Raw genomic sequence first — 20138 nt, forward strand, 5'->3', positions numbered from 1 at the left:
ACTATATGTGCAAAGCACCCTATCTGTGGGCCCAGTCCTGCCTCATTCACGGCATTTATTTGTATTGTATTGTATTTATTTATTTTTTGGCATTATCAGTTGTGACTGGGATATTAGTAGTGGACCTCTTTATCTTCCATTCCTCCACTGCCTGTGTCAGTACTTGCGCAAGATGAGTGCCTGTGTGAGTCTCATAGAGGGGGCGTGTCTGCAGCACCGGACTTCTGTTGTGAGCGCAATAGACAGTGCTCGGGATAGTTCATCCACAACTTTTTTCTTCTCCTGCTCATAAAGATCGCTGAAGTGGGTGCGCGACAGGATGTTGTAACGTGGCTCAAACACTTTCAGCATGTGTTTAAAGCCCTCGTTTTGCACAACTGAATATGGCCTCATGTCTGCACCTATAAACACACCGATAGCGTTTGTGATAGCTTTAGCCCGGTCGGATTGTGCAGCAAGGGGCTGCTTAAATGCTGCGGTGATACGCGGTTGTTGAGCAGCTTTCGTTTTCACTCATGTCAGTGAAACACCGGGGTGATGTCGCTTCAAAAATGGCTTTCTTGTGCCACAGTGCCTACACACCGTCACGGTTTTCCCCCAAAACAGGGGGATTTAAATGACGCGGGGCATTCAAGCTCCTCCGTTCCTTCGCCATGACCACGCTGTGTGGACTGAACATGCACACAAGTTTTTTTTTTTCATAAATCAATCCGCGGATCATGTGTGTGCCGAACCGAAATGATTGATCTGAACGGATCACGGATCAATGATGATCCGGATCGTAACATGGGCCACAATTGGCCCCCAGGCCGGATTTGGACATGCCTGCCGTAAAGGGTGGATAATAGGGCGGACTGATAGGTCGACAGTAGGCTGGTGTACAAATCCAGACATGCGGCCCAGCTCTTTAAACAGTTGTGGATAGCGGTAAGACGAGGAGGCGGTGACCTGCAGGATACACAGGCCGCTAGTGTTAGTCACTACAAAACCCAGGGCAAGGAATAAAGGCCACATTATACTTCTACAACTGCATGATGCGTTATCCAACTGCGTCACCACGGCAACCCCTTGAGCCTTCATAGTTCTCCGTCGCAGTGCCGGATACGCACTGAAATTTCCTGCCCGATCAGTAGGGGTCGCTAAGCAAGGTTGTTGTGCTTTTGGCTTACAGTGAGCAATGGCGTTTGAGAGAGAACGACTGTTGTTGTTGCAGCTGAATAACATTGAAACAGTGGCCGTTTCCATCCATCCATCCATTATCTACCGCTTTATCCTCCACCCGTTTCTCACCTGAAATAAGTATTTTTTCTGCCCCGAAAACAGTTTTAAGATAATTTGAGGTGAGAAATTAGCCATTTAGAGTCTAAACATGTGGTTTGTGTATTAAGATATGACGTATTTATAGTTTGGCAGCGACGTTGTCGGTGGTGATTAGCTCCGCCTCTGTGGACGCTCATTGCGCACTGTGGCCGGCACAGAGCAGCGTTAGCTTTGCCTGTCCTGAGGACCAATCTCAACCCTTGCCGTCTCCGGGGTTGCTTACTAACTTTGCTCGGGGTCTTTTCTACATCAAGGATCACTCCTGAGAGGATTGACCTTTTCATTGCAATGAAAATAAAACCTTGTCGGCCGGCAGAAGTTCTCTATTTCATTCTTTACCAGCAGAGAAATTTCCACAACAGCAGCTCATTTCTCCTGGGTCATTGCAGTGTGTTTGCCCCTGTCGGTCACCATAAATAACAGGTTGAAATGATGAATAAGATTAAATATTTATGAAGACAAAGATTATTTTTCTAGTGAAAAATTTGCTTGCCAAGATCTTTTTTTTTTGGAGGAAAAAATTAGGACTACAGAAACAAGGCTAATTTTACTTTAATAAAAATCGATTTTTGCAGTGGACTGTATCTGTACAGTTAATCCAAACACCAAAACATCAGAGCTGTTTCATGCTACATAAACTACACAAGGTGAACAACACCTCATTTCATTTTATGGTATTTACAATTAAGAAAAACAACTTATACTGTGTGTAATATACATATAACAGATATCAGATTAACGTAATATGATAAGAACTGTCAGATAGTGTCACAATAAACCCACATGGTGTATATTTAAACATTATTTATTTAAAGCAAAATTGTTTCGGGACAAAATCCACACAGTGGTAAGCAAATATGGAAAGAACTAAAATGTAAATTTGATGTTTTCATAAGACTAACTATCATAATATATCACAATATTGTAGTTACAGTCCATGAAATCAAACCAGAATGTAAGCTCTTTTTAAAAATGTTTTCGACATTGTGTTTTTCTTACCTTCCAGGCGGCCATTGTTTTCCATTCTTTACAGTACAACAAAACAGTATTTTTAAACCTGCCTATTACACTGCACAAATAGATTTTCAAGAAAGTTAAAATATATATATATATATATATATATGTATATTGTCGGAAATTATTTTTTGCCTAAATAGGAAAAATGACCTTGGCAAGCAAATCTTGCACTACAAGAATAACCACATTTTAAGAAAAAAAACAGAAATTGGTCTTAATAAGATATTACAGCTTACTTCAGTGTTTAACAACCAGTAACACGCTATGAAATCCCAATCAAGGAACAATATTCTTTTTATTATTTTAACAGTAAGACGAGTCTGCTCCCCTTTCTGAGAGACACATTTGTGCATGTCTTTAAAGTGTGGTAGAAACTGTATTTTGTAATTCTTTAAACTGTGTTTGAAAGATGTTGATGTTTTTAAAACCACCCAAGAGTAGTTTGTTTAAGATCTTAAATCTTGGCCAGTTTTGTCTAGTTTAAGACAAAAAGTGACTAGATTTGTAAGCTTGGTTTAACAATTCTAGCCAAACATTCTTATGCTGATAATGATGAGAGCTGTATCACAAGTAAAAAAATCCTTTCATGTTCGAAATGATCACTTAAAATTAGTCTTCCTTTACTTGATAAAGCTGTATTTATCTACCTGGACCCTAAATTTACCAAGTGGCCACTGAACCCATTTTGAAAGAAATAACGTACACACCCACATTTATAAACATATAAACATATACAGAGCCCAGGTCAAAAACCCTGGAATTCCCGTGAAGCATTTATACCTTAGGATTTCATGCAAACCATTGTTAAACACTTGTTACTGATAATTAAAGCTTGAAGCAAACTGTAATGTCTTAAGATAAAGTGAAATGTTTTTTCCTTTAATGTGTTTATTTTTTACTGCAAAACGGTCTTGCCAAGATAATTTGTCATTTTTAGGCAAAAATATAAGAACAATTTGCCCAAGACGAGGTTTATTTTACCTTCTTGAAAATCTATTTTATATTGTTGTGTTATTTTTGTCAGATACATTTGTATTTGAAAAGCTCATCTATGGTGTGTTCATGTGCCTGTGAAGATCTGAAATACGCAGGTACAGCTGCATTGTATTGTAGTATTGTATTGTATTCGGCCGGGGTCTCAAACTCAGAGGATCTGGGGGCCACTCAGCATCTATTTGTTGGCTGAGTGTCAGAGTGGGCAAAATTTGCTTAAAATGATTTCACATTACAGTATATCAAGACAACGACTTCCATGATTACATTTCATAGAATTACAAAACAATATGATATGGAAGAATAAATAAATGTATGTGTGATGCAAAATGAGTCAAATCGGTATAACTAAAATTTCGAGGGCTGCATGGAATAGATTCGGGGGTTCGCAGGTGGACAACGGGCTGTGAGTTTGAGACCTCTGCATTAACATTTATGATACAGGAGTAAAAAGACAAAAATAAAATATCCCAAAGGAGGTACAAAATAAATGTTCACATAAATACAAAGTGACATATGTGAAGAAAATAATTTGTCTCATCTTTTGACAGAACAGTCAGAAAAAGACTTTGATGTACAGTTCTTAGTGAGGGATGTCCATAAATGTCCTATTCAGCGTTTTCCAATGTGGACAGTTTAACGCGAATAGCAAAAGCAAAGCTATTTGCTTTAAAAAGCAAAGAAGTGTGTTTGTTCATTCTCTCCAGTCACACACACAGTGAAGGATGGTGTGTGTGGATCATTTGTCTACTTACTGTTTCACACTGGGCTGTATCATCTGCATACAGAAGTACATCCTGATAAACATACATGAGCAGCAGACGAGTCTCTTCGCAGACATACAGAGTCTGTAGTTCAGTTGAAGCCCTGGACCCTGAGATCTTTGCTTGCTTTAACACTGTCCTGAACACACTTGTGTGTTGGAAGTGAGAGGGACGTCCAGTTGAAGTACACAATTGCTCCTTAGTGATGTGAGGCAGGTTCTTCCAACAAGTTGGTCGATGGTAAAGGTGTTAAAGTGTAACTAAGTGTATAAAATCCCAATAATGCCCAATGCCTGATTTAGAAAAATGAAAAGGAAGTGGGCCAAGAGCTAAGTGAGGGAGAGAGTGGGAGCAGTAAGGGAGGTTAAGGGCTTTACTTCAAAGGAATAGTTCAACATTTGGGTAATGTGTCCACTTGCTTGTTGGTAAAATGAGTGTGAAGTCTAGAGTGATGGTTTGCTAGCTTTCTGTCTGCCATCATTTCAAACGTGCATCTCATTTATTCAATCCAAGAACACACAGATGTGTAATAAGGAAGAATTGTGGTTTTAGTGAGGCCAAACACTGTAGCTACTAGGGATGCACCATATTCATATTTTTGCTGATATATTTGCTTGGGCCAATAACCAGTACACAGGCCAGTATTTCTGATATTTTCTGGTATTGATAAATATGTATTTAAAATATTAATATAAACTATTTCAAATAGAAAATATTATTTTATAATTTGTTTTTTATTGATATTGTAAATACTTCAATGTCAAGTATTTTTAAAATGCTGTAAAATACTGTACATACAATTCAATTTCTCTGAAACAACATGATGACATCATAAGAATACAAAACCTGAGGTTCTGCTACAGATTGGGCGTCATGGTGCTTGGTGTCTACTTTAATTTGCCTTGACTTGTATCACAGCTTTCAGAGGCACACTTTGAGTTACCCTTTTTTTAAATGAACTCTTTTAGTTATCCATTTAGTGATTGGAGTTATAATAATTGATCTCTGCTAGACTTTAAATTGAATGTTAGTCCTAGAGATTGTGTGTACAACTTGAAATGGTCACTTCATCATGTTATGATTATTGGTTTCTAAGTAATTATTGTGTTGGATGGTCATAGGATGTTACATTTATATATGACTTCCTGATTTTGTGTGCACACTAATGACGATTGACATGAAGATTTCCTTGAATCTGAGTATTTTTAGTATTTTGAAAATACAAAAATACAGTAGTGTATTTTGATACAAGTTGTGGCTGCTGTGTTTTGAGGTTTATTTTGATACATTTATTAGTTAGGTATTTAGATGTATGTTTGCCCATGCCTGTCAGTACTGATATATTTTTGTTCTTCCCTATGTCCAACTGCATATATACTTATGTTGCAGCAGATGTAGATTTTTATCGTTGTGCAAAATAAATAAACATAAAAAAAAATCAGAATTATAGAAGGGTTTGTGCTTCCCTAGTAGCTACACCAGCCCTGCACACAACCACAGATCAGACTTCATTTTTTTACTTCTGTGCAAGCAAGTAAATACAGAACACCAGGGGTCCGTTTCACAAAGCAGGTTCAACAGATGAAACATAAAAACATTGGTCAAACAGGTAAGACCTTGGCATAATCTCATGGGATTACCTAATTTTGATCATGTTTTACATTATAAAGTAAATATTAAGTGGCTGTTTGACTGTACAGTTGTTTTATCCCCAACATAATGCTGTTTTCACACATAAATTACTTCTCATTTAATCATGTTCAAGTGCTCTGCATCTCCAGTGTTGTATAAAAACTCCCATTTGCAGAAAAACACAGTACAACACATAATTTCTGCTGGGATGTGAGAGCATGAATTTAGTTGGTAATGTTGGAAATGTAAGGACAGATTAGGTTGTGTATGTAAATGATGGACTGTAACCTGAAACGGTACCGTTTAAAAAGAGTTTAAAAAAAACATATATATATATATATATATATATACATACATATTTATGAATTGTTGTTGTATTTTTTCACCCCAGAGCGACACCTGCCCCAGTCTTTTTGGACTGTCATGTCTACACAGTAGCCCACATGGACAAATTAAACATCTTTAGAGTTTTGTTGCTAACTGAAGGGTATTTAGGTTCAACACATGTGGAAGGGAAGAGTGTGGTGAGCAATATTCAGCAGCAGCTTCTTCACCAATAAATGTTCCTACATTTTACACACAGTACCTTTAATTTTTCCCTCCTTTCATATGCTGTCCTTTAGGATTGTGTCTCGTAGCAGGACAATCTCTTGAAACCCTCCAGGCTGCTGTTGGCTCCAGTCTTCTCTCAGCTGTGCATGTAGGTCCTGCAGGGAGAGTCTGGATGGAAGTCGTACTTGCCCAGATTTGGAGGATAGTAGGTGGTGCTGAACATATTGGTGGAGGCCAGTGGGGAAGGGAAGTGGTTGCATGTCTCCTCCTTCACATGGAGGTTGTTCTTGTTAAGCGTCTACAGTGCAGAGACAAAGACATTGATGGTGAATACCAGCACAAAATACACCAGTCACCTAAAAATAACAGAAAAGCAGAGTTCAACAGCTGCACACAAGCTCTCACGTGCACAGAGGGGAAAAGTAAAATGCACGCAGACAGGGACAAGAAAACTTCAAAATTAGAGGGATTTTCACAATAAAATGACTGAGCCCTCCCCTCAGGAGTCGCCTCCTGGCACAGACAGAGAACCTGCGTGGACAACCACACCCACCGCAACAATCTCTCCAGTACCTGACGGACATGATTGGTGTGGGTGACATGATCTGGGGAAGAAAATCAGGACATCATCTGGGTAGACGAAGGCGAAGACATTGAGCATGTAGTGGAGGACGTTGTAAACAAATGCCTGGAAGACAGCCCAGGCATTGGTGAGTCCGAAAGGCATCACCAGATATTCCTAATGGCCCGATGGGGTGTTAAAGGCTGTCTTCCATTCGTCCCCCGCCCTGATCCGGACCAAATGATAGGCGTTGGCTCCTTTGAGGAGTTTGAATGCAGATGACATGAGGGGAAGTAGATAACGGTTCTGAACCTCTTCCTCTTCTTCCCTGACCCTCTTTTTGGAGATGTCAAAGTATAAAGCAAATAGAAAATGCATAAAAATATAGTTTTCACAGGGAATCAGTTCCTGTTTATTCTATTTTGTCCTCTATGATTTATTATGGTGAGAAGAAGCGTTATTGTCAATTTTTTTTAAAGACAGTGGATTTGTTATCCTAAGTTGATTATTTATATTTGGTAAACATAAATGAATGTGCAAAGGAAACTGAATGATTATTTAATTTCAACCATATATATTCCAACTTCATTTATTAATTCTTACTTCACCAGTATTATGTTTATCATGCACCAAACAACATTAAAAGTAATTAATAATTTATAACTAAAATACACTTTGTCTGGTATCTTACCGTTACTCATTTTGATATTGTTGTAACTCTACCCACCAGGTTTTGAAACTCATCATTATTTAATTATCATATTATTATGATAAAAGTATGACCAATTAAAATATTCGGACCGAATAAAATAATTGGCAGAGTGTCTGTCTTCAGTCCCGAGCCTTGGATACTCTGACGTGAAAGCACTCTGCAGTTACTGTGCTCAACAAGCAGCGTGTGTTTACGAGATCACCTCCCAAAGCACAGTAACCTCCACAGTCCCAGCCGACAGTCAGAGCAGTAAGGAGAACCTCTGCAGTTCGCCTCCAGGCTGCTAATGAATCGTGCATGGGCCTGACCGCTGCCGTTCCACCCTGGAGGGTGGGACTTTGAGGGAGGCGGTGTTCATGTTTTTACTACAAATGTACACATTTTCACTATAAGTGCTGTGAGACATGCAAGAAAGGTAAGTACAGCTTTAATGTGCACAACAAACTCTTAAAGCTTAAAACTGGCACCGGTACTGAACATTCGCTGCCAAGACAGCACTATGGGAAAAATTAGTTACTTGACTCGTGTAGCTGTATACAGCCAGTTTTACCTTAAACTCCATGGGGAAGTACTTCTCGTTTTTTGGCGTGGTGTTGCCCTGCTTGTTGAAGGTGAGGTGGTTGGGCGTGCTGGGGTGGATCACCGCCAACTCTGCAGAAGGCCGATTCAGGTGTTGGCAGTAGGTGAAGGCCAGCGCGGAGAGTAACGCTGCCGTAAAGAAACCCGCTGAGCCCACAGCGATCAACTGGAACAAAGTAAAGGCTGAAAGAAGAAGAAGACGACAATGAGATTAAGGATCCTGTAAAACCATGAGGAAGACATCTGACAATTGTTAAACCTCTAAAAATCCTGAAGGTTGGTTGTTGTTTTTTGAGAAAACCTTTAATCTGTTTTCCAGATCAATTAATCATTTCTGAAAATACTGGCTGGGTTACAAACACAACAGAAGTGGTATTAACGGTAAAAGGAGCAATGTTTGTATGGACATGGCCATCTTGGAATTATGTGTAGCGGTTGGTGAAGATGCTCCAAGTTTCCAAGTTGAGAATCAGAGTTCCAACTAAATGGAGTGCACAACTACCATTAATGGAGCACTGGTTTTTAAATGCCTCCTGAACTCAGATACTTAAAAGTATCTGAATTCAGGAGGCATTCCTGTGTATGTAACATGACATCAAAAATTCAGAGTTCCGACTACAAATGGAATGCACCACATCATATTTGCCATTTGCGACTGTGTGGTACAGGAGAAAAACAAAACATTAACATAAGTTAAATTGAGGTGATGAATGACATCACTTGTTTTGACTTACTTCCACAGCTGTGGTCGTCCTGTCCTGGCAAAATCACTAGAGTAGACAGATCAGTGACAAAACACTGAGTCAACATTAGTGAAGTAGATCTCGCACTTAAAGCAGCATCAGTCTGTTGAACTGTTTTTATTTATTTTTAATTTTACTTTTATGTATAAGAACATGCACTGACCTGGCACTTCATGTGGCTGGCATGGCCTGGACTGGGTGACATTTCCCTGACAGGAAATGGACTCAGCTGCTAGGTCCTTGAGGCATTGACAAGTGCGACGCTGCAGACCATCCTCATCACAAATCCCCCATTCCGTCCACTCTGCCAAACCTGATGAACAGATCAAAAGTAGAACTTTGTTGTCTTTTAAGTTGCATCCATCTACAATATGTTTGAACCTGTCTTATTTTATTAATGTGTTTTTTTTCTGCTGGGAATAGCTCCACCAATCATGTTTGCTTTGTTGACAAATTGATTAATCACAAGAGTAGAGATTTTCCATCAGCTTTCATACAAACATGTTTATTATTTTTATTATTATTTAATCTTGGGAGACAGTGAATTTATAAAGCATATTTATTAGAGGTGTCAAAAAATCGGATTCATAGTAAAGAATCAGAGTCGTAATGACAGGATTGTTGTCCTAAATATGTTAAAAACTTCCCAGAAACGTGTGCAACCTTGCTGCAGTTTTGATTGGTTTTAATTCAGCTTTACATGACCCACAGCGTGTTTCATTTAAAAATGCCTACGTCATTTCAGCGTAGTAGAAAACAATGGCTTCATTTTTATGACAACAATTGAGCCAAGGTCTGTCATATGCTCACATAAATTTGCCTCTGAGGCCCGTAAGAACACATACAAAACACACTTGAATTGGCCTGAACCCAGGTAGACTGCCCGATAACCCAGGTAGACTGCCCAATTACCCACATATCCCCATGGATTATTTTGCGCACAGCCCCCTTGCCATTCAGCCTTTGTTACAGAGTGCGACCTTGTCACGAAACGAAGCAGACACGACGGGTTCTTTATAAGTCCGTTTATTTACGAGCACAACACAACACTCACATGGGGTAGCTCTCCCTTTACTTCAAGCTCCCGTCCCGTCCCTACGTCATCAGTTCTCACGTACGGTACCTCACTGGCTACGGTAGTCTAGTATGACCAAAGTTATCACACAATATCTCCCCTTTTATAAGGAACAAATAAAAAATACTCCTTGCCTGTAACTAAACAATAACATGCATAACCAGTGTTAGCTTCAATTTGACAGCATAAAACAAACATTTTTTTCCATAACAATACTTTACCACTACCGCCCCATAACTGAACACTGGACATCATCGGGGTAGACTACCCTCAGTCCTGGGAAGGGATTATTCTGCCCTTTATGAGAGAGATGAACCCCCCTCCCACAACGTAGTCCTCTTCACGTCTGTGATTCCTGTAAGAACAAACACTAACACAGGTCTAATAAAGAGTACTTTAAAATCTCATCTGTCCCTAAATCTAAGAGGCAGTTTAACCTCGAGGCCCCTAGAGGTCAGTCTCTGGGGAATGGTGGACTGGAGAGGAGACCGCAGGGCAGCATCTGAAGATGGCTGGCCCTGTGATGACTCCTGTGGAGTCGCCACTGATGTAACTGGGGAACAGCCGTCCTGCGGTGGTGGGACAGGAGCAGCGCAGTGCTGTTGCTCTGCTGGACTGGCCATCTCAGGGACAGCCTGAAGATGTCGCCTGTTGCGACGAATCACTGTGCCGTTGTCCATTTCCACCACATAGGATCTCGGCTCCTTAGACTTGCTGATGACTGTGGCAGGTGTCTTCCAACCCTTGTCTCCGTCGAGCTTCACCCTGACACTTTGACCTGGGCGCAGCTCAGGTAGAGGACGAGCTGAATGCCTGCGGGTGTAGAAGAACCTGTAAGCGTCCTTAGCCGCGGTGTCCTTCTGATAGATGAGGTCCCAGTTAGCTGGCTGTGGTAGTAACGACTTCTCCAGTGCTGGGACAGTGGTTCGGATTTGTTATCTGTTATCAGCTGAGCGGGGCTCGCTCCACTCGCGGCGATCGGTGTAGAGCGATAACACATTAAAGCTAGGCAGGGGTCAGGCTGTTTGAGGATGTCTTTAGCCGTTTGAACAGCTCTCTCAGCGGCCCCGTTATCTTGTGGGTAGTGGGGACTGGATGTTATGTGGGTGAAACCATACTTCTGTTTAAAGTCCTGGAACTTAGTCGATGTGAACTGGGTGGCATTATCACTGACTAGTTCTAATGGAATTCCCCATCTCACAAACATGTGCTTGAGCTTGCCAATGACCTGTCTGCTTGTAGTAGTAGTGAGAGGAGCGATTTCAATGTCTCTTGAAAAATAATCCACCACAATGAGGTAACTCTTACCCCCCAGCTTTCACAGATCAGCTGCGATCCTTTGCTAGGGGCCACTGGGTAGGGGAGTCACTACCAGTGGTTCACGTCTCTGTGTGGTTTTTTGTTCTGCACAGAAGTCACATGATCTCACTTTCTTGGTGATCTGGGCCCCAATGCTGGGCTACCAGACTTTTAATCTGGCTCGCTCTCGACACTTGGTTATTCCCTGGTGTCCTTCGTGCAGCTGGTTTAGAACATCGGATCTGAGTGCTGTGGGGATTACAATGCGATCATGATACAGTACTAGACCATCTGATTCAGAAAGGTGAGCTCTGGCTGTGTGAAATCCTCGCAGGGGTGAGAACTCTGCTGTTCTCTGTGGCCACCCTTTTCTAATGAAGGTGATCACTTTTTGAAGCTCAAACTCTGTGTGGCTCTGAGAATTTCCTCCAACTTAGGTGACTTGATTGGCTTGCTAGCCACCATAGTGTTCACATATGCTCTGACCTGACCGTCAGTGTCTGACTTGCGATCCCCATCCAGGGGTTGTCTCGAGAGTGCATCAGCCACTGCCAGCTGTTTACCTGGGACGTGCTCCGCGATGACATCGAACCGCATTAGGCGCATGAGCAGTCTCTGACACCTCAGTGGGGTCTTGTCCAGGTTGTATGGGTTAATTAATGGCACCAGAGGCTTATAGTCTGTTTGAAGACGGACCCTTCCCATCCCCTGGATATAACTGGCAAAGCGCTCACAGGCCCACACAGACGCCAAGCACACTCTCTCAATCTGGGAATATCTTCTTTCTGCCTCTGTGAGAGTGCAAGAACAGAAGGCAACGGAGCGCAGCTCTCCGTCGTGGTCCTGTAACAGGGCAGCGCCCAGGCCATAGCTGCTGGCGTCTGCGCTGACCGCGGTCGGCCGGCCTGCGTCATAATAACATAATGCTGGTGCTGCCACTAGCGTAGCTTTCGCTTTATTGAATGCCAGCTCTTGAGGCTCACCCCAGACCCATGCAGTCTCTTTTCTGAGTAGACACGTGAGCGGGTGCAGCATGGTGGACAGGCCAGGAAGGAATTTTCCCACATAGTTAATCAATCCCAGCACCTGACGAAGCTGCTCCACATTTGTAGGGCTGGGCAGTTTGGTGATGGCCTCCACTTTGCTGTTATCTGGTTTCACCCCGTCAGCGCTGATTACGTGCCCAAAGAACTGTATTTCAGTCTGTCTGAAATGGCACTTTGCCTTGTTGAGCTTGAGGCCTGAAGCTTTAATTGTGGTCGTGTTCATCCTTATTAGACCCGTAGACAAGGATGTCGTCCATCACGACGACAGTACCCTCCAGACCCTTGAGCAGCGTGCTCATCAGCCGCTGGAAAATCTCGGGCGCTGATGTAATCCCGAATGGCAAGCGTTAAAGGCAAAACCTGCCCATGGGAGTTCTGAAGGTGGTTAATTTCTGGCAGCTGGGGTCCAATGGGATCTGCCAGAACCCACTCGAGGCATCTAGGGTGGAGAAAACCTTAGCTCCGGCTAGCTTGGGTGTTATATCATCCAGTGTGGGCAGAATGTAGCGCTCCCGCTTTACTCCCTTGTTCAGCTTTTTTAAATCCACACACACTCTGACTTCATCCTTGTTGCGCTTTGGAGCAGGCACCATTGGGGCACACCAATCTGGGGGTTCAGTGACCTCCTCTATAATTCCCAGGTTGAGTATGCGCTTTAACTCTTTTTCGACTCGTGGGAGAAGTGGAAATGGGACTCTGCGTGGAGTGCTTACACTGTATGGAACTGCATCATCTGTTAGTTCTATTTTAACAGGCTCACAATTCAATAATCCTATTTCTCCAAACACATCTCCTATTAAGCTGTTGTTGATTTCGTTGACTCTTGTAACAAATCCCATCTGTTTTGCTACCGACTTGCCCAGTAAGTTACTTGTATATTGTACTTTAATGACCGTGATCCAGTACTGATATTTTTGCCCTTTATACATGGTTGTGGCGAGGAATTTCCCCACACACACAACTTTCCCACCTGGGCTTTATACTGTCGGCCTGGAGGTGATCAGTCTGGGCCTCTGTCGTAACCCACTGAATGTCTCCTCTGTCATAACAGTCGTGTCAGCACCAGTATGAATTTTGAAATCAACCAGGTTGGCATTAACCATCAGCTCGACATCCCAATCTGTGTCTGAGTCTGGTTCCTCTATGACAGTTGGTATTGACTCTGTTACAGTTCCCAGGAAAAGTCCTCCAATGAAAAATGAATCATCCTCCGAATCACCCACAGCCTGTCCTGACTTCTTTTAGCATTCTGATTTTGCATACAACTTCAAAATGGCCCATTTTTTTGCACTTCCTGCATCTTTTATTGTGGGCTGGACAGCTCTCTTTTCTATCATGCATCTTATTACATCTTTGGCAGTTCTGTTTAGCATCACTGTGTTTTTGTTTCTGTGGCTGTCGTGATTTATCATAGCTTCGTCTCGCGTTGCCGTATTGTTTGTGTCTCACCTCGTTCACTGCCGTTTTCACATGCTCTGTGCTCTGTTGTTTGATCTGCTCGCTCTGGCGTGCGAGCTGGATCACCCTCTCCAGCGTTAGATCCGCTTCGAGCTGCAGCCTCTGTGAAACCTCTTTGTCCAATATTCCTATCACAATGCGGTCCCGAATCGGCTCGTCTTTGTCAAGTCAAAGTCAAACTCGGTTGTGGAATCACTGCCTTGGCAGCCGGAAACACAAATGAACTGTAGATAGGCTCTGCATCCCTCCCCATAGAATAGAGGAGCGAATTCACTTGAACCTCACCAGTCTCTTTATCCAGCTTTCGATGCCACGTGGAAGCGGGAAAACCTCTGCCTCCACACCGGCCACTCCGCCGGGCAGGTGAAATTGAACGGCTTCGGGGGACCAAACTTAGCCATGTCGTCTCCGGTGTTAGCGACGTGCAGTCCTGACTTCTGACACCATGTCACGAAACGAAGCAGACACGACGGGTTCTTTATAACTCCGTTTATTTACGAACACAACACAACACTCACAGGGGGTAGCTCTACCTTTACTTCCGGCTCCCGTCCCGTCACTACATCATCATGTTCTCACGTACGGTACCTCACTGGCTACGGTAGTCTAGTATGACCAAAGTTATCACACAACAGACCTCATCCATTAGCTCGGGGAAGACGGGGAGAATTTCTCTCGTCCCGCTCATGGCCAGGGGCAATTTCTTCCCCTCGTAGTGGGATCTGGTGGTTTCTGGTGGCCAGGGGATAGCCAGCCGGGCAGCCGTTTGCGGAGACTCTTGGCGGTGAACGCCGCAAAGCTTTGACAGGAACCGAGGACATCAATAGCTAGCCGGGCGTGTTCCGGACCTGGGGTGGATCTTTACCCGATATCTTATTCCCGAAGCACTAGAGCCGGACTCCGGAGTCTCTGAGCCCTCTGGTTTGAGGGGTCTTCACCTCCTTTTCATGTGAGCTGGTACGCAGGCAGTCGAGGCAGTTAGCTGGTGTGCTAACCGTCAAAAACCGAGAAATTAACCGTCATGTAAATACTCGGTGCTCGGAGCACCGTGGTGGGACGGCGAGCCGTACGGTTAGCTGGTGTGCTAATGCTGGGTGCATGAACGCCATAGTGGGGCGATTTAGTTTACCCAAAAATCTGTCAGCAGTATCACCGTCACATAATTTCTGCTGCTTGATCTCAGGGAGGAAGGATTATGAAATTACTAAACCAATACTGGCCTACAGACTAGTGAGAGACAACTATGCATTTTGAGTGAACTATTCCTTATTCCTGGAATAATATCAATTCTCTCACTTGGCAAGTCAGTAGTTTCTTTTATAAACGTTTTTGAACAGCTGATTTGCAACAGATAGCGTGGTCCAGAGTGAGCTACAAATTAACATGACTTGATCAGGAGCAGTTGTATTACTGCCTGAATGTAGAATATATATGAGGCATACATGGTGTTTCAGTTATTTTTTTAAATTTTTTTGAAATAAATTACTTCAGATCTGAATTATAATAATTCTCTTCCACACATCAAAACCAATCAGATAAACTCAAAAGTGCACTGTTGTAAAACTGAAATAAACACTATTTTAGCATAACTTGTTATGTAATGCAATCAAATTATTATATAAAAAAACAATATTCCGTTGTACCGGCGTCTTGTTTTGATAAACAGCAAAGGTAAGACTAAATTTCTGCTTGTATCTCTTTAAAGTCAGTTGTTGTTTTGCTCTTATTTTGGTGCTGGATCCGTTAATCTTGGTCGTACAGTGATACCGCTGGAATCTGTAGATTCTCAGCTGTCCAGTCGAGACGTGTTTTTTGTTTACATAATCACGCTGACGCTCCAGTGACGCTTTTCAATGTGTGCGCTGTTACGTTTTTTCCGCTCCTGCTGGTTTGATCCATCGGTGTTTTAACTGTGTTTGGTGAACTTAAGAATGGTTTATATGAGCTTTTAGCTGAGTTTCTGACCTTTCTGTGGGTATGCAGCATGTCTGTGTTTATTAAAATTAGATATGGTTTTATGACGTTTTTTGTCGCCGTGTGGGAGCAGCATCAGTGCAGTGGGATAAATCCGCAGGTAAAACCGGCGCGTTACGCTGACCGGGAGAGAGCAACCGTGCCGGGGAACAAACGTCAGTGTCCGGGCCGGCCTAACCTTCTTGTGGACTAATGACTCTGAAATGTATTTCCTTTACATGCATGTTTTTATTTTTTTTGTAAAATAAATTTTTATCATACTTGGCTGGGTGGGCCAGTGAGTAAACTGGGTGGGCCAGTGCCGCAACAGTGAATACTATTTTCTGATCGGCTCCTAATTCAAGACAGCTGTTTCAATGAATTACGCAGAGCAAACTGCCTTCACGTCATTGATTCATAGATTACTAATTTATGTGCGGTGACTTATCATTTTGTCAGCATGAGAAATGTCATGTGTGGCGTGTGAGTGTGTGTGTCTCACGCAGAATGCAATTTTTTAAGATTTTCAATGTCAGGCATTGGGTGGATTCAGCTTCAAAATCTGAGTGGAGTTCCTCTTTAAATAGAATGTAGAATGGAAGGCAGAGCCTTCAGTTACCAGGCTCCGATCCTGTGGAACCAGCTCAAGTCTAACTCTGACTCAGGCAAACCTGAACCATCTCTTAGTTCCCACGAGTATCTCTCGTGGGACACTCGCCACTAGAGATACTACCCACACGTCACCTAAAAACCGAAGCTAAGTGCTCTTTCTAGCTTATCCATAGTAGTCTGTAGACCAGTGCAGTACTCTCTCTCTGAGCCGGGTGCTAACAGCTTAGCTTAGCACATTCACTAGCAATGGCTTCTCTCTCTCTCTCCCACTCTCCTGCTCCCTCTTGCTCCCCTGCTCTGTCGTGTACTCAGTGCTCGATGTTTAGTTACTCCTCTGCCTCATTTAGCAGTAATGGTATGTGTATTAAATGTAGTGTGTTTCTGGACATGGAGGCGAGGATTAGCCAGCTAGAAGCGCGGCTCCGCACTGTAGAAGCTAGTCCTCTAGTCTCTAGCATTAGCTATCATTCGCCTAGGAGTGCGAGCCCGGTAGCAACCGCAGCAGCAACTGCAGCCACCGCTACCTCACAGTTAGCTACAACCCCCTCAGTAGTTCCCAAGCAGCAGGGAGAGTGGGTGACTGTCCGCGGTGGGAAGTGTAGCTCTAAACCGAAGCCCCCGGCTAGCCACCGGCCGACCCACGTTTCGAACACATTTTCCCCACTCAGCGACACACCCGCTGAGGAAACGGCTCTAGTTATCGGTGACTCTATTTTACGGAACGTGAAGTTTTCGACTCCATCGACCACAGTCCGTTGCATTCCTGGGGCCAGAGCGGGCGACATCGAATCTCATTTGAAGCTGCTGGCTAAAGCTAATCGTAGGTTCAATAAAATCGTTATTCACGTCGGCAGCAACGACATTCGGCTCCGCCAGTCGGCGGTCACTAAAATTAATGTTGAGTCGGTGTGTACATATGCCAAGACAATGTCGGACACCATATGTTTCTCTGGACCTCTACCTAATAGAACGAGTGATGACATGTATAGTCGCATGTTATCATTCAACAGCTGGTTGTCAAGGTGGTGCCCTAACAATAACGTGGGCTTCACACAGAACTGGCAAAGTTTTTGGGGAAAACCTGGTCTTACTAGAAGGGATAGTGTGCATCCCACTCTGGATGGAGCTTCCCTCCTTTCCAGAAATATGACAAAGTTTATTAGAACCAAAACGTGACAACAAGCAGTCGGGACCAGGAAACAGAGTTGCAGTTTAACACGCTTCTCTGTGCTTCCACTCGTTCAGTCGCCCCCTATAGATAAAGATTATGCTATATATAAAGATAAAGCTATATATGAACATAGATTTAGGATTAACACAGTGTCTGCCTCTAGGGCTCCATACATTAGACAGTCACAGAGAAACAGGAGAGGAGTCATTCATAGTAACCTCGTTAAAATAAACACGAGGACATTCTCCGAGCCGAGAATGAACAGTTTTAAGTGTGGTTTGTTAAATATTCGTTCTCTCCGCTCAAAAGCATTGCTTGTGAATGAATTGATAAAAGAACAGGATTTTGACTTGCTCCGCTAAACAGAAACATGGCTTCAAGTTAATGATTACATATCTATAAACGAAGCAACGCCTCCTTCCCACACCAATGTTCATACCCCTAGAGGGAATGGCAGAGGTGGAGGGGTTGCAGCCATATTGAACTGTATACTTTCGCTCACCACTCGACTTATTGTTATATACCGACCACCGAACTCCTACTCTGACTTTTATCTGATTCAGTTCTCTGTTCAGATAAAATCATCATAGTAGGTGATTTTAATATTCATGTAGATGTAGCCAATAATAGTCTTGGCTCATCTTTTAAAGTTTTGCTTGAATCAATTGGCTTCAAGCAGCAGGTTAACAAACCAACACATCGTCATAAACACACACTTGACCTTATCTTGACATATGGTATTGACATACATAACTTGGTAGTATTTGATGATTCTTTTTACCCTGTACATGCTGCCAATTAGGCAACATTATCAGGAAACACAACATAGATTTTCATTGTTATGCAGACGACACCCAGCTATGTGTATCTGTATGACCGGACAATCCAAACCCATCTATTAAACTCCAGGATTGTCTCATAGACATACAGACGTGGATGACTCGGAACTTTCTGATGCTTAACACAGAAAAAACTGCGGTCATGGTCCTCGGGCCAAAAGATATAAGAGCACCACTTTTAAGTGGATCTCTAAACCCAGGCAGTAACACTTCAGTCCCTTGCACTACAGTAAGGAACCTAGGAGTCCTGTTTGACCAGGATTTATCACTGGATGAACACATTAAGCATATATGTAGAACAGCCTTCTTCCACCTTCGCAACATCAAGACAATTAGACATATTATATCACGACAAGACTCTGAGAAACTTATCCACGCCTTTATAACCCACAGGCTGGATTACTGTAACTCCTTACTGTCTGGATGTTCTAGTAAGTCCCTGAGAAGCCTTCAACTTGTCCAGAACACAGCAGCACGGATACTGACTGGAACCAGACGACATGATCATATAACTCCTGTCTTGGCTTCTCTTCACTGGCTCCCAGTGAAAAGTAGAATCGATTTTAAAATACTTCTACTTACATACAAGGCCCTGAATAATCAGGCACCTTCTTATATTTGTGACTTAATCACGTTATATCAACCGAATAGACCGATGCGCTCCCTGAACTCAGGTCTACTGGTTATTCCTAAAATAAATAGAAGTAGAATCGGTGGTAGAACATTTAGCTACCAGGCTCCTCTCCTGTGGAACCAACTTCCGCTTTCAGTCAGACAGTCTGACTCTGTCTCTGCCTTTAAGGTGAGACTGAAAACCTACCTCTTTAACATAGCCTATAGTCGAAGCTAGATCAGGTATGTCCTGATTAGAATAGTCTATCTTATGCTGCCATAGGCTTAGACTGCTGGGGGAATTTCCCATCATGCACTTAGAATGAGCACACAGACTTTGCACGAGCCGCACTTTCTCTACCCCGTCCTCGATTTTTCATCCCTCACCACTTACCTGATGTTCCCCCATGAGATGTAGCACATAAATCCACATGTAGCACATCTCTAACTGATTTTTAATCTCTTAAAGTTCTGCTGACACCAGTGAACGACATGAGGTCAGGACAGGAAAGAGGACTCCGTTATCCCCAAATCTCTGACCACAACAGCCTTCACTACAGACTGTGACAAACCCAGTGATCCAGATGGATCCTGGCATTTAAAGACTTTTTCACTTTTTATTCTTTGTCATTGTGTATTGTATGTTTTGGGTAACATCTACTGCACGTCTGTCCGTTCAGGGAGTGGATCCCTCACCTGTGGTTCTCCCTAAGGTTTCTACCTTTTTCCCTGTTGTAAGGGTTTTTTCCCTAGTAGTTTTTCCTTACCCTGGTCGAAGGTCTAAGGACAAAGGATGTTATCAACCCTGTGAAGTCCTGTGAGACAAACTATGTTTTGTAAACTGTGGGCTATACAAAAAAAGATTGATTGATTGATTGATTGATTAGTTATGCTGCTATAGACCTAGACCGCTGGGGGAATTCCTGTGGTGCTTTCATACTCACTCTCTCACGATCTTGAGATAATGTATGTTGTAATTTGGCGTTATATAAATACATTGAATTGAATGAAATGTAAAAAAAAAAAAATTGATTGTGTTTCCCAAAAATATTATTATAATAAATAAAGGCTACTTTTTTTTATTCTGATTTCATGATTTTCTTAGCACATAGCAGCAGATGGATGTACTGAATTCATTTATAATGAATTAAAGTATTTTGAATCAGAATTAGATTTGTTGTTGAATTGTAACCCAAGGA

General features: G+C 42.6%; 1 protein-coding gene across 1 annotated transcript in view; it reads right to left on the reverse strand.

Moving 5' to 3' along the window:
• Positions 1–6414: 6414 nt before the first annotated feature.
• LOC310936028 (semaphorin-5B-like) overlaps positions 6415–20138 on the reverse strand; it is a gene marked incomplete at both ends in the record, with an annotated part of 51460 nt that continues 37736 nt past the window's right edge. Inside the window, 4 exons of the mRNA XM_083900049.1 lie at positions 6415–6576; positions 8103–8314; positions 8866–8901; positions 9038–9187. Coding sequence (XP_083756175.1) covers positions 6415–6576; positions 8103–8314; positions 8866–8901; positions 9038–9187 — 560 coding nt within the window. The remainder of the gene's footprint in view (positions 6577–8102; positions 8315–8865; positions 8902–9037; positions 9188–20138) is intronic.

This window comes from Microchirus variegatus, assembly GCF_963457635.1.
Source record: "Microchirus variegatus genome assembly, chromosome: 1".
In the NCBI taxonomy this organism is placed as follows: Eukaryota; Metazoa; Chordata; class Actinopteri; order Pleuronectiformes; family Soleidae; genus Microchirus; species Microchirus variegatus.